The following is a 13927-nucleotide window of genomic DNA, read 5'->3' as shown; positions in this document are numbered from 1 at the left end:
AAATACCTAGGAATCAACCTAACAAAAGAAATCAAAGATCTCTTCTCTGAAAACTATGGCACTCTGAAAAGAGAGATTGAAGATGATATCAGAAAATGGGAAGACGTCCCCTGCTCCTGGGTAGGAAGGATTAATATAGTGAAAATGGCCATACTTCCAAAACTGCTATATAGATTTAATGCAATTCCAATTGAGATCCCAGCAGCATACTTCACAGACCTCAAGAAAACAATCCAAAAATTCATTTGGAACACGAAGAGACCCAGAATAGCAAAAGCAATTCTAGGGAACAGAGGCATGGCAGGGAGTATCACAATCCCCAACCTGTAACTATACTACAAAGCTACTGTGATAAAAACAGCATGGTACTGCCAAAGAAACAGACCTGAGGACCAGTGGAATAGATTAGAAGATGCAGAAACAACACCAGACACACTCAGCCATCTTATCTTCAGTAAAGGAGCCAAACACCCTCACTGGAGGAAAGATAGCTTCTTTAATAAATGGTGCTGGAAAAATTGGGTTTCAACTTGCCAAAGATTAAAACTAGATCTATATCTCTTGCCATGCACTAAACTAAAATCAAAATGGATTAAAGATCTAAATATTAAAATAGAAACACTGAACCAGTTGGAACAGAGGTTAGGCAGAACTCTTGAAGACCTCAGTGTAGGAAAAGATTTTATGAATAAAACCTCAGTTGCCCGTGAGCTAGTACAAACAATCAACAAGTGGGATTTCTTCTTATTAAAAAGCTTCTGCACAGCAAGAGAAACCACCAGCAGTGGGAAGAGACAACCCACAATGTGGGAAAACATCTTCACCTGCTTTTCCTTAGACAAAGGTCTACTATCTCAAATCTACAAAGAACTTAAAAAGATCAGAGCTCCCAAATTTAGAGACCCAATCCGAAAATGGGCATCTGAAATGAACAGACATTTCTCAGACAAGGAAGTAGAAATAGCAAATAAATACATGAAAAAATGTTCTACATCACTGGTCATTTGAGAGATGCAAATGAAAACAATGCTGAGATTCCACCTCACTCCAGAAAGAATGGCTGCTATCAAGAAATCAATCAATAATAAATGCTGGTGGGGCTATAGGGAAAGAGGAACCCTGCTGCACTGCTGGTGAGAGTGTAGACTGGTGCAAACACTGTGGAAGTCAGTATGGAGATACCTCAAAGAACTAGGACTGGAAGTCCCATTTGACCCCGCTATTCCACTGCTGGGGATCTTCCCCAAAGAATTAAAAGAATCATACCACAGTGATATATGTGTGCCCATGTTCATAGCAGCACAGTTTGTGATAGCTAAAACTTGGAAACAGCCCAAATGCCCATCAACTGGAGACTGGATAAAGAAAATGTGATTTTTTTTTTATAAAACGGAGTACTACTCAGCCATAAAAAATGAGAAATTAGAGACATTTATAGCTAAGTGGATGTACATTGAGGCGATACTCTTAAGTGAAATAAACAGGACACACATGTATAAACATCGAATAGTTTTGCTGGTGTGAGAAACTGAAAGTGTAAACAAGGATTAAAATGTTTAATAGGTAATGTGAAATAGGAAGAAAAGGGGCAAAGGGGAAGGGGGAGGGGTAGGGGTAGGGGAAAGGAAAGAAGGGTATGGAATTAATATGAGAAAATGGAAAAATAGGAACAAAATCTTTGTAAATAGGGAGGAATGGAGGGGTTGAAGGGAGGGCTGGGCAAGGGTGAAAAATAAGAACCAAGAGAGACTATGTAAAGGTGCAAATTTCCAATGATGAATGTCATTATATTGTATACCTAAAATGTACCAATGATTAGAATGAATAATCGACAATGCAAAATAGGAAGAAAAGGTCCAAAGGGATAGGCATAGTGGGAAGGGCAGGGGAAAGGAAAGAAGGGAAAGGAAAAAGGATGAGAAATGGAAAAATGGAAATAAAGTCTTTGTAAATAGGGAAGGGTGGAGGGGGTGAAGGGAGGGCTAGGAATGGGGAAAAAATAAGAACCAAGATGCATCATGTAAAGGTACAAGTTCCCAATGAGAAATGTAATTGTGCTGTATAACTAAAATGTACCAATAAAAGAATTTAAGAAAAAAAAAATATCCAAAACCAGTGATCTGGAGAATAGCCCCAGGGAACAACCACCACAGTGAATGGAAGAGTTGGCCATGAGTCCCCTGTTTGTAGCACATGTCCTGGTTCTCCCAAATCCTACCTCAGCCTTGGACAAATCTCAACTGTTCCAAACTCACTGTCTTACTGTATAATAGGCATGGTGTCACCTGCTTGTCACCTCTCATTGAACTGATGGAAGACCAGAGGAAAACCAGGACACAGGCATTTTCTCCACACAAGCGAGAGACCCATGGGAGTAAATCAGAAGTGGGAAGAGAGGCAAATCAGCTCTAACAGCTTTATAGCTTTTCCCTGAGATGAGAGCCACTGGGTGGAGGCCTCTCCCTCTGTGTTCAGTGGAACACAAGTGACCCATGGAGGGGAATGGAGAGAACACACCTTCTCTGTTCCTGCCCCTGCTCCTGGTCAGAGGCTTCCTGAGGAGAACTATGCCAATTCCCTGGAGCTCTGCAGGCTTCCATGGTGGGAGTCCTGGGCCCCTGTCAGGCATTCCTGCTCACTCAGGAAGCTAGTGTGAAGACAGCTTAAAAGTCTGGTCGCAATCAACATGTTAGTGCCTCCATAATTTAAAAAAATAATAACGTGGAGAAAATTCATCTGGCGCGTCTCAGCCTGTGCCCTCATACATAGTCACCTTCTTATCTGACATATCAGATATCACAGAGTCCCAGGCCTGTTGTATAAGGGGAGACAAAGATTGTTCTTTGGCTCTGGAGCACTTCCTCATTCTCCCTTTCTCTTTCCACATTCCCTTAGAGGGAAGGACAATTCTTTTCTAAGGCTGATTACACTGAACAGCCTGTGAGCCTGAATCATGTTTCAGATCAGCTGGTGGAAATGCTCTTAGTGACACAAGCCTTCCCTCCTCAGAAGAAAACACACTAGTCTCTAATTCCCTAGTGTGTCACCTGCCTTCAGACAAAAAAGAACGAAAAGTACTTTCTATAACATGATTTTCATCATGCTCCCAAGCCAGGGTCTGGGTGTCAGAGGATGAAATTACAAAACAATAAATAAAACTATAAACTCAAAACAGCAGCAGCCAAAGCCAAAACGCCACATGCAGAATCTATTCTCAGCTCACCATGGGGCAGGGGGAGACACCCTATTTAATCACAGAGAACTTTTTTTAAATAGAGGGATTTGTGTAGAACTCCTTTGAAATAACGCAGTGACTTGGAGATCAAGATGCCCTGAAAGGAGAAGGGGTGCTGGGGACCTGAAAGGCTGACTCAAGGCAGCCACAGGCATCCTGATACCACTGGCCACAGGGAAGCCTCACACCTGCCAGAAACAAGGCCTCTGAGCAGCGTTCCTCCTCCCAGCCCCACACCCCCAGAGGGATCCAGTGTGCCCACTCAGCCTGCCCTGGTCCCTCAGACTGCTTAATGCAGAACAGAAATCAAAATTTTACACAGATGCCAGTTTATCAACATGGAAGGATGGTCATGTGACACTGAGTCAATAACAACAATAATAGTAGCCTCAGCTACCTGTAGAGGCTTAGACAGGCAAGTGAGAGTGGTGGAACCAGTATTTGAACTTGGCCTGTGAGAAGCCAGTTTGGGTGCTTCCCAACCACTCTGCACCCCAAACTATGCAGAGTCAGACTTCAGGCCCCATCAAGCCTATGTTTCCATGACCATATCTCTATAGACAAATACTCTCAGATGTATACTGAAAGGTTAAAAACTGGTACTTTCTCTGAATTTTATTTTGGGATTCCTAATTAAACTTTCTCAGTTTTCTACAATGAACATAAAAGCTGTAAGTAAGGGAAAAGAAGTAGTGACTATAGGAAGCTGAAGTTTCCAGTGAAAGTGATCTTTACCATTTTTATTCCTGAGCTTCATTCTACATTTTCCTCTTGGACAAAGGCACAATGTATGGGGTAGGGGCGGGGGTTAGCAACATACAGCAATTTGCCTTTCTGTTTTGGGTCTGAAAGATTTGGTAGGTTCAGTGAGAGACATTATCTTCTCTCAAAGAGATTATAATAACATTTCTTCTATATCCTTCCAAGAGCTCTGTTTCTATCATATTGACAGAGGCACTAAAAAGGTGTTTGGGGACAGGCAGAATCCAAAGCTGTCCACTTGCTGCAAACCCCAACACAGACATCACATGAGGGACCTGAATTATCAGGGCACACAGAGGCAGGGCTGCTAACAATTCAGGTTGGCCCCCAAGCTTCAGGCTAGGCTAGAGGGAGTGGCAGAGCACCTTATGCACACTTACCTTCTCAGTGACTCTTGTCGCTATGGCAAGAGCTGTGAGGCAAATACTGCCCAGTGATTCTGAGTGCAAGACCTTTTTGGAGAGATCGAGGCTTGACACCCAGGCTGTACCACACTCAGTATTGCTCACATGAGCCACCTGGACAAGGGCAAGGTGCAGTAGAAGTTCTCAGTTGCTCTATGCTGTGGTTCTTAGCATTTGGATTATATTTTCTGGAAAACAAAGCTAGAGAGAATGTACATTCCCATCCCAAAGTCTCTCTGACACACAGGGCGGGCTAAATGGAAATCCTAGTATCTGTTTTGTAAGACTATCTGGCAGCTGTTGAGTACAAAAACTATGTTGTTGCAGAGAACCCTGGGCGCTGCACCCTGGGTAACACACACATGGGGGCCATGAGGATGGAGTTAACACACACCCAGTGTAGCTAATGGCCTCTAGCAATTGATGCCCTAATGACAGAAAGAAATACAGCTATTTTGGTTGATACATTTAGCAGTGGCCATAAATTTGCCCTCTTGTTTTAGATGCTGTTTGGTTTTTACATTTTGTTGGGGCTGTAGAGATGTCTGAAAAGAGATAGAACTGAGGCTTCTCTCCCTGAACCAGCAGGAAAATTCTGATTTGGCATGTTACGTTGTCCAACAATTGGACAGTCCTCCAAGGTGGAGCTCTGAAATGTCTCTACTGTCAGTGGAGAAGTCTAGGAATGAGACGTAGGAACCTTCTCAAGTCAACATTTACATATTCCAAAGAGGAAATACCTTACACTTTCTCTGAAAATGTCATTCTGACCATATAGTCCAATGCTGATGCTTTTGGGGAGTTCTGGACCTAGATCCAACATCAAACAGTGCTCTGCCCTCATCTAGTGGCTGTGTTCTTTAAAAGCCTTCTCCATCCTTTTGGCAAGTTCAGATTCTCTGAGCAAGGGTATACATACTGTGTGATGCACTAGGTATAAGACAGTCTATAGGCAAGATTGTCAGAGATGCTAACATACAGTTAGTGCTAACTTTTGTTGGCACCTCTCCCCTCTCTGACCCATGGCAGACTTTCGGGTTGGATTTCCCAATGTCCTCTCAATTTTTTAAAATTTTCTTTTAGTATTTGGTTTTTCATACCCCTCCCAACTATTGTGTCTGTGTCTGATCAATTTCCTCCAGATGTGAGTGTCTGGACTTCTCCAAGATTTGGCTCCCCCACCCCTGCAATGTTCTTAGCCTTCTTTGGGCCATTTGTGTGATTTCTCTGACTTCATGAGTGTTTCCAGCACCTCCCAAATTAGTGTCATCTGTAAGTCTCTTTCACATGCTCTTTTCTCCCCTTTATAGATCATTAATAAAGAGATTAAATAAGAACAGACTAGCACCACACTTCACAAATGACAAGGGTGTAGGAGGGCTGAAGTGCTCCCGGTGCGCCAGCCTTGGCACAGGAAGGTTGTAATGTAATGCAACAACACTCCACTGGATGCCTCCTGCCTCTGGCCGTGGTCATTTATCACCACTGTTTGTTTATGATTTCTCAGCCAGATTCCAGCTCCTGAGAGTATGGTCATATCCAAGCCAACATGCACTGCTGTGCCAGGTAACACTTATGAGTGCCAGAAAAAAAAAAAAAAACAAAAAAATCTAATTTTATGCACTTCATCCTGCTCAAGAGCTTCTGATTCAGTCCTCAAATCCTCCACACTGGAGACCAGAAAGAGATGGATTGAGACACCAATAACTATTTCTCTCTCTCAGTTCATCACTTGTAATTGTTCATTTAGATTTTTCTTTTAGCTGAAAGTAACACCACTGCAAACATGGATTAATCCATATCCAGCAGTCAGATCTTCCTTTGCAATACTCTAGGGCCAAAATCAATTAGTCCATCAATCAAAAGTGACTGGAGAGGGTGTGTTTTTAGAAGCAAACACGTCTGCTAGGAAATTTTTGGTTGGTTTGGGTGTAGATATGTAAAAGTAAACTTCCTGCTTTGCCTTCTCCTTTCTCCTGCATCTTTTCCCTTCCCAAACCCAGCAATCTCATAGTTTCAACCATTTTCCTCAGCTGGCAGATGGAGCACATTCTCCAGGCACCAGAAGTAACAGTAATAGAGGTATTCTACTGGGACTGAGCACTCGCCTATACCAGTCCTGCCACGCACCCTGCCCAGCCCATCTTGTCTGGTCCCCACCACAGCCCTGTGACGGCTGCACAAACTTTTCCACAGTGGGAAATGGAGGAGCAGAGGCCACTTATCCAAGGTCACTCAGTCAAGTGACTGCGAATGCAAACCTAGGCCTTCCTGAATTCAGAAGTCACACTATTAGCCAGCCACCAGAGTGTCTCAGTCTTCCAGAGATGAGTAGTTCTTCATCTTTTTGGAGTCACGCTGGCCCCTCTGAGTACATGTTGGGGATCACAGATGCTCTCCACAGAGGAATGTGCAAACACCTAAACTGACATTTGTTAACTATGTCAGAGGATTTGTAGATGCCTTAGGGTCCATGGATACCAGCTTAAGAATCTATCTACTACACTAAATTCCTTTAGAGTAGAAACTGTACTTTGCTCACTGCTTTGATTCTAGTAGTAAAGAAATATTTTAAAAATAAATTACTGGTTGCAAGGACTGTGGGTAAGATGTTCAAGCTATAGCTCTGAAGAGTGGCCATAGAAGTCTAGATAGAAGACAAAAATGTATAGCTAGCTTCCAGAGGAACAATAAAAAAGAAGAGAAGGAATAGAAAAAGAAAGAAAAGACAAGGAGGTGGCAGTGGGGACAGAGATAAATCAAAGACATCTCACTTTGTCCAGGAATTGATTGAGGAACTAGAAGCAGAGTCATTGTCATAGTAGTTCTGAATAGATTATAGCTACTTCTGGTTACTTCTCATCTCAACTCTTGAAAGGAAACTGCCTAAAGTTTCTTCAAGGTGGGAAGTCAATCATCACGAACAGTCACAATCTCACAAGACACCAAGACACCCCTTCACCGACAGAATTCTTAATGCCTGGTGATCGGAGCGGGACTTCTGGAGCTAATGACCTTGTCCTCTACTCTCTAGAACATTTTCAACCACCTACAACTTCTGAGGCTTTGTTTTTCTACAGAAAAAAAAATTTCTCTATCTTACAATTATGGTTTTCTTTGCAATCTTTGCTATTTAAGTATTCTCCTGAGCACACACCTGAATGCGGGTCCTCTTCACTATTTCACTTTCAAGATTTGGCTTAAAGCTCACTTCCTTGAAGAGATCCTCAAAAAACACCCTTAAGTAGGTTCCTCTTGTTTATATCAATATCTTCCTAGTTTCCATTGAAACAATAATCAAAATATAGAAAGTTACTATTCATACTTTTAATTGTTTTTTTGTTTCCCCCAATTACATGGTAAAATTCATAGAGTAGCAATTACATGTTATTCACCTTCAATTTTTCAGCATCTAGTCAGGAACTTAATTACCTGATAAAAGAACTGATAAATAAAGAATAAATGAATGAATGAATGAATATATAAATGAAGAGAGTCTTAGCAGACAATGGCATAAGGCAGAGAGGTATCAGATCTTCAGGCATGTCAGATCTAGGGTAAATCAAGGCACTAGTAGATATCATCTCTGACCAGGAAGTGTAAAGGAAACTTCCATTTATATTGAGCCCAGGGTTCTTTTCACAACTTCTTTCCTAGCCAGTGAGTTTCTTCTGTTCCAGATAAGCGCAGGTCTACTTTGAGAAGGAAAGGAAGGCAGAAACTCCTGAGCCCCAATGAAACATCTCTGTCCTCTTTGTTCTATTCTTCCTGAGGGAAGCCAGGCAGGTGCACTCTCCCTGCCAGCACTAATTCCGTGTGTGAAAGCCTCTTCCCATGTTTCAGTGTTCTGAGATTCCCATTTGTGCTCACTAACTGTCCCCATGCTGGCAACAGACAGCTACAATTCTTCATTTTGAACAGGATGCATCGACTATCATCACGACTGCATTCCCAACTTGTTAATGCCACATCTGTATTTTTATGAGTTAGGTGCTAAAATTTACATATGCTTTCAATGAAAAAAGATTTATTCCTTTCTAGTGGTTTAAGAAATAAAAATGATCTTGCACTCTATGTCTGCTCTATTACAAGAGTTTGTAGTAGGCACTCAAACATTCAAATGTCATGGCAGATGGGTCACTGAGTCTCACAAAAGTGCCTTTACTTGGGTCCCCTCTTCCCCACCTCACTGAGTATATAAATGAATGAAAGCTAAACTCCTCTTGGGCGGTTCAAGGAAAGCACTTTCATTCAATGGAGATGAAGAGTTATCTGTGGACACGAATGATTTCGGTATCAGATGGATTGTCCCAAAGGACAGTTATGGAGAATTGAAGAGCTGCTTTTCCTGTGTTTTCACAAAGTGAGACAGAAAATACAGTCAAGTCTCCATAGTACTTTTGCACAGTCAGATGTTTGAGGGTGAAGTGGGGTGGTGAGAGGACAGAGGTTTGACAAGCATTGCATGGATGCCCAGGGGAGCAACAACATGCTGAAATGGGATCCCATGGAGTCTGCAGAAGAAAACTAGAGTAATAAGGTGAGAGAGGTAAATCCTAGGCATAAGAATACAAGGATGTGTATGAGCCTAGAGAGAGGGGGACTAGAGAGACGTCAGAGGCAAAGTATTGGAATGCATGGCAGGTCTCAGGCGCACAGACTATATAATTTATGGGACCCAGTGTAAAATGAAAATGCCGAAAAATGCAAATTAAGAAAATGATTTCTTAAAAATTATTCAGAATTTAGAGATGGTAACAGAAGATATTTTTAAACTAAGAGTGAGGCCTTTCCAAGTGCAGGACCCTGTGGACTGGACATGCCACACTCTGATAAAGATGGGGCTGGGCAAGAGGTTCAAAGGGGAGAAAGGCTAGCTGTAGTGGCTGCCAATACTCTTTTGTTTTGTTTGTTTTTTTGTTTTTTGGTACCGGGGATCAAACTTGGGTTGTTGCGTTTGCACAGCAGGCAGTGAAACCACTGAGCTAAATCCCCGGCCCTGTCAATACTCTTTAGAAAAGCACATTTTCCCCCATCTACTTTGCTCTCAGAAAATACCACTCTTAAATGATCACAGTGAGACAAAGAAATCATATCTGGGTGTAGTTTCCAGAAGTGGCAAAAAAAGGGAGGAGCTGTCACAATTGTTATATGAATTCAAATTTGTTGTAAATTTTAAACCAACTTCTCTTAAATTATGATTCACATCAGCACCAAAACTCCATATTCAAGTAGAGCCTCCTGATGCTATTATAAGCATATTACTGATGCCTATAAAATACTACCTTGTGATGTTTTGTTCATAAGGGTCATAAATCAAATCATTCAAAACAGTTAATTTTAATGTACTACTATTATCCATCTTTAGTTATAAATTTAATGTCTCCTTAGGCTTTACAGATTGTAATGCAACTCAAAACATGCAAAGGCTGTTCAAAAATAGAAGCTTCCCCCAGTATCTCATTATTTAAATCCTTAAAGATATTGTGTTAAAAGCCTGAGGATATCTGAACAAATTTGTTTAAAGGAGTTATAAAAAAGATAAGTAGTTTTCCTCAGAAGCCTATAAAATTTATTATAACATATTAAAGTAAGATTATATATTGGCTAATTTTCTGAGGACACTGTTTCTTTTTTGCAGGGGGGATTCATATAGAAATAAAGGGGACAGGGGCTTAACACCATTGTCTACATTTGCCCTGACCAAGTAGGATTTTCTGAGTCTGAGTGACAGTTCGTCCTGAGAATGATGACTATCAGGATTATATCTCAGGGAACAACAGCACAGAGGATGTCCTGAATCTTGTGAAAGAGCAATAAAAATCCTTAGCATTCAAGAAGAGACACAATGCAGCCTAGGACATTAATGCGTGCCTATGACAGAAGAAGTGTTTTCTTAGAAGGGCCCCAAGTAGGAGCTATAGTTCGGAGGAAACTGCCAAACTCAAAGAATCTTCCTTTGCATACTTACTTACGCATGGTTCAGGCAAGTTTCACAGGTTTGCTTTTCAATGTTATAAACCCCTTTCTTCTCATTTAATACTGTCTTAGGTAAATTTACACTTTTATTAGTTTTTCTGTGTGTAAACGTGGTGTTTCTCTTATTTTTTGCTTGATAGAGAGTCAGATAGAACCCGAGGGATTTTTCTGGTTTTCTCACTGCCTCACACTGACAAATTTCCCTTTGGAAGCACTCCATCTGAAGTGTTAATTCCACCACTATTTTTCCCTTTACCCAGGAAGGGGAGGAGTGGTGAGCCCTCAGATGTGAATGTGAAGGTGGCTTTACTAGCGGCAAATGGATCTGGGGCTACATGTTTACTACGAGGAAAGATGTTCTATGCTAAAACCAACTTCCATATACTCCCTGCAGGACCAAAGACAGCAATCTGACCCATGTGTGAGACCTACAGCAGATTAAACGAAGAAGTGAAATAGCGGTGAAACTGTCATCCACAGGTAACACACACAAGTTCCTGGCCACAATTGCCCTGTTTGAACTGCCCTGTTATGAGAGGCAAGACTTGAGGAAGGGCACACATTTTCAATTATCCCACAAAATTATCTCAAACCTTTTGATTCTCCAGGACTATGACATTTCATGTTTGTCCCAGAAAAAAAAACAAAACTGCATGTGGAATATTTTCAAACCAGAAAAATTTACCCTGGCACACAATCTACCACATTCCTTGTTCTGAACAAAATGTCATGTGCAATGTCATCAAGTTCAGTAGTGTATTCCATGTAACCATATGAACATTCAGCGCTAGAAAATTTGTGACTACGTATTAAACATCCAGCAGTACACAGGAGAGGTGCAATTCCCAGCCACAAAACCTGATAGAGTTCAATGTTCCATTTACAACCATATGGTAATTACATGTTCCACTATTCAATTATAATGCAGAAAGGACAGAAATGCATTCTTAATAGCTAAAAATCAGTTTTTAGAATTGCAAAACTCTCTGTAAAATGGAATGCATGTAATTTATAAGGCAAAGCTACCCAGAAGAACAGATTTTAAAGCAACGGATAAAATCCTACTAGTGAAATCTACTGATATCAATATATCTATTCTAACTCATTTAAAGAGTTACAGTTACTCATTCACCATTACTATGACTTGATCTTTGTGTTTTCTTCACAACTGCCATGGAAGAGATACCATAATCCATTAAACAGGCTTCTTGAAGACGATACTTTAACCTCTATGGAGATAAATACTTTTATTTTCCTTATTCATTGCCAAACATTTGAAACAACCAAAAGGACATGAGAGTCATACCACACTGGCATATCTGGTAAAAGCAAACAGTTGGCTGAAAACCACAACTGGAGAATTGTGACAATTTCTGAGTCAACAATCATGCCTTAAAATGTGTGTACACAGCCTAATAAGGCCATAGTTTGCATTTTAAATAACAAAGAAACATTTGAATTGTGCTAAACCCAGCCCCAACAAGGCAGAGCAATCATGTGATTGAGGTAGGAAGGTGAGGCAGGATGGACAGGGCTCTTGGGAATGGTCAGGGCATGTGGACATTCTGCACTCACAGAACACAGTAGCAAACACAGGGCACAATCACAAACATCAGCGAGCACAAGGGAGCACGCATACAACACAACACTAGAATGCAATAATTTCTTTTTTAGAAAAATGATATAAAAGTTGGTTTCTCACCCCTCAAAACAAAACTGGAACTTTGGTTTACAGGCCCGGCTATGCCCATATGCCCTCCTCGTCATCCTGTGGCCGGCCCGAGGTGGGGAGGTGCACAAAGAGGAGGGAGCACCAGAATGAAAGAAGAGAAGGTTAGTCACACTGAGATGCATTGGAAAGGCATATGAATCTTCACTTTGTTTTTTCATCTTAAAGAACGAGGACACAAAACATCCATACTCATTTAAGTTCCACACCACTGACTTGTCAAATGCATAACTAAGTTTTATATCTATGGTAACCCCACAAACATTCCACCCATCCGGCTCTTACTGTGCCAAGACTGGATTAGAAGATTAAAATTAGACTACATTAGCAGATGATTTTTTTTTGTAAAGCATGCAATCTGAATTGCCTATGCCTGAAGAGTAGGTTAAACCTTTAAAGCAAGCAGAGAAGTAATTATAGTAATCATATACCCTTAATTTCTCTTATGCTTAAAGTATCGATAAAGGTTGAAGAATTAAAGAAAAAAGTGAACTCCATCTACTTGGTTGAAACAAACGTCACATGTGATAATTCTTATTAGTTATTTCACAAAGGCTCAAACATACTGTAATCTTATTCGTCAGGTTGTATTTTTCTGTTCCCATCAAAGAGAAGGTGCACAACATGGAATGATTATACATTTGCATAAAATGACTAGACATTTGCAATCAAATGAGTTTAAAAGATCGAAAGTAAACTTTCAATTTAGTAGAATGCTTGTACAAAGGAAGTTCTATTTAGCAGTGTGTTCAACTGTCAAGTCACTGGAACTAATTTGGTCTGAATTCTTGTTGAAAATGTTTTCAAAGTGATTCTGGCCACTTTCCTCTCAGCACAGTGACCAACATGCGGAAAAATGAGTCTTGAAGATAGATGTATATTTACCATCATCACATGCCTACTTTGAACAATCTTTCCTCTTTACTGGGTGGGTCAAAACAAAACATTTAAGACAGAGTGGTCTATATTCTGGTTTCACACATAAATTTGGGAGCAGGGTCATTTAATAAATCCCTAATGAAACCAGATTTTTACCATGGTTTATTTCTTTGTTTTGAAAGCCAGCAACAGGACAAAAATAGTTTGGGATATTTTCTCATATTTAGGTTCTTCTTGTTATTAAGTTGTCATAATAGTCAGTTGAATTATCTGAAAATGCCAATATTTGACCATTTTTGATCTAGAAAAAGAACAATTTCATACAGTTCGACCAAGTCTTGCCAATAAGCCAAGGTCAGTTTTAATTGCTCATGGATTTAGATGGGTGGTCTTCAGACTGACTCTTGACATAATTCCTTTCCTTTGTATCTCTATCATTTCATACATTTGAAAATATTATTCTGAGAAGAGATCCAGAGAGTTTACCAGATTGCTGAAAAGGTCTGTGGCCCAAAGATGAAGAATCCTGGATGGACTTGAATTACTCAAGGAACTTTCAGAGTCTGAATTAGAAACTCAGCATGAATTTTTACTTAACAGTTTAGGTAGGAATATTTTGGGGAAAAAATGACATACACTGATAATTTTGGCAAAATCTTCTTATATAAAATGTACCTATTTATTTATTATTAAATAGCCTAATTGCTTCTGCCAATAAACTTCCCTACATGACTAGGAGAAAACATATTTACACGTTCATTGGACTCCTCTTTGTCTACGGAAAAAGCAAAGTTGATGTTCCTTTTCATATTAATAAAACATGAGATTCTGAGGTGTCCATATGTGGGCTTCAGGAAGTCTAGCAAACCCTGAAATTCAACGCAGAATGTTGTTCAGTATGTGTGTAAATATATTTCTCTGGATAGAGGCCCTGGCTTT

At 40.4% G+C, this 13927-nt stretch overlaps 1 protein-coding gene across 24 annotated transcripts in view; it reads right to left on the bottom strand.

Annotated features, from left to right (window-relative positions):
- The window catches only part of Erc2 (ELKS/RAB6-interacting/CAST family member 2), a 1049338-nt gene that overhangs the window by 171154 nt on the left and 864257 nt on the right, over positions 1-13927 (bottom strand). For 6 of the 24 annotated variants that reach the window (XM_087182358.1, XM_087182357.1, XM_087182361.1 and 3 more), the window contains one exon: positions 12083-12148. The exons of the other annotated variants lie outside the window; for them this stretch is intronic. In XM_087182358.1, the coding sequence (XP_087038484.1) occupies positions 12122-12148 (27 nt within the window). In that variant the 3' untranslated portion in view covers positions 12083-12121. The remainder of the gene's footprint in view (positions 1-12082; positions 12149-13927) is intronic. 24 annotated transcript variants of the gene reach the window in all.

This window comes from Heterocephalus glaber, unplaced genomic scaffold (assembly GCF_053883595.1).
Source record: "Heterocephalus glaber isolate CG9 unplaced genomic scaffold, H.glaber_assembly_v1.0 deba00001472, whole genome shotgun sequence".
In the NCBI taxonomy this organism is placed as follows: domain Eukaryota; kingdom Metazoa; phylum Chordata; class Mammalia; order Rodentia; family Bathyergidae; genus Heterocephalus; species Heterocephalus glaber.
This window is presented reverse-complemented; position numbering and strand designations above follow the sequence as displayed.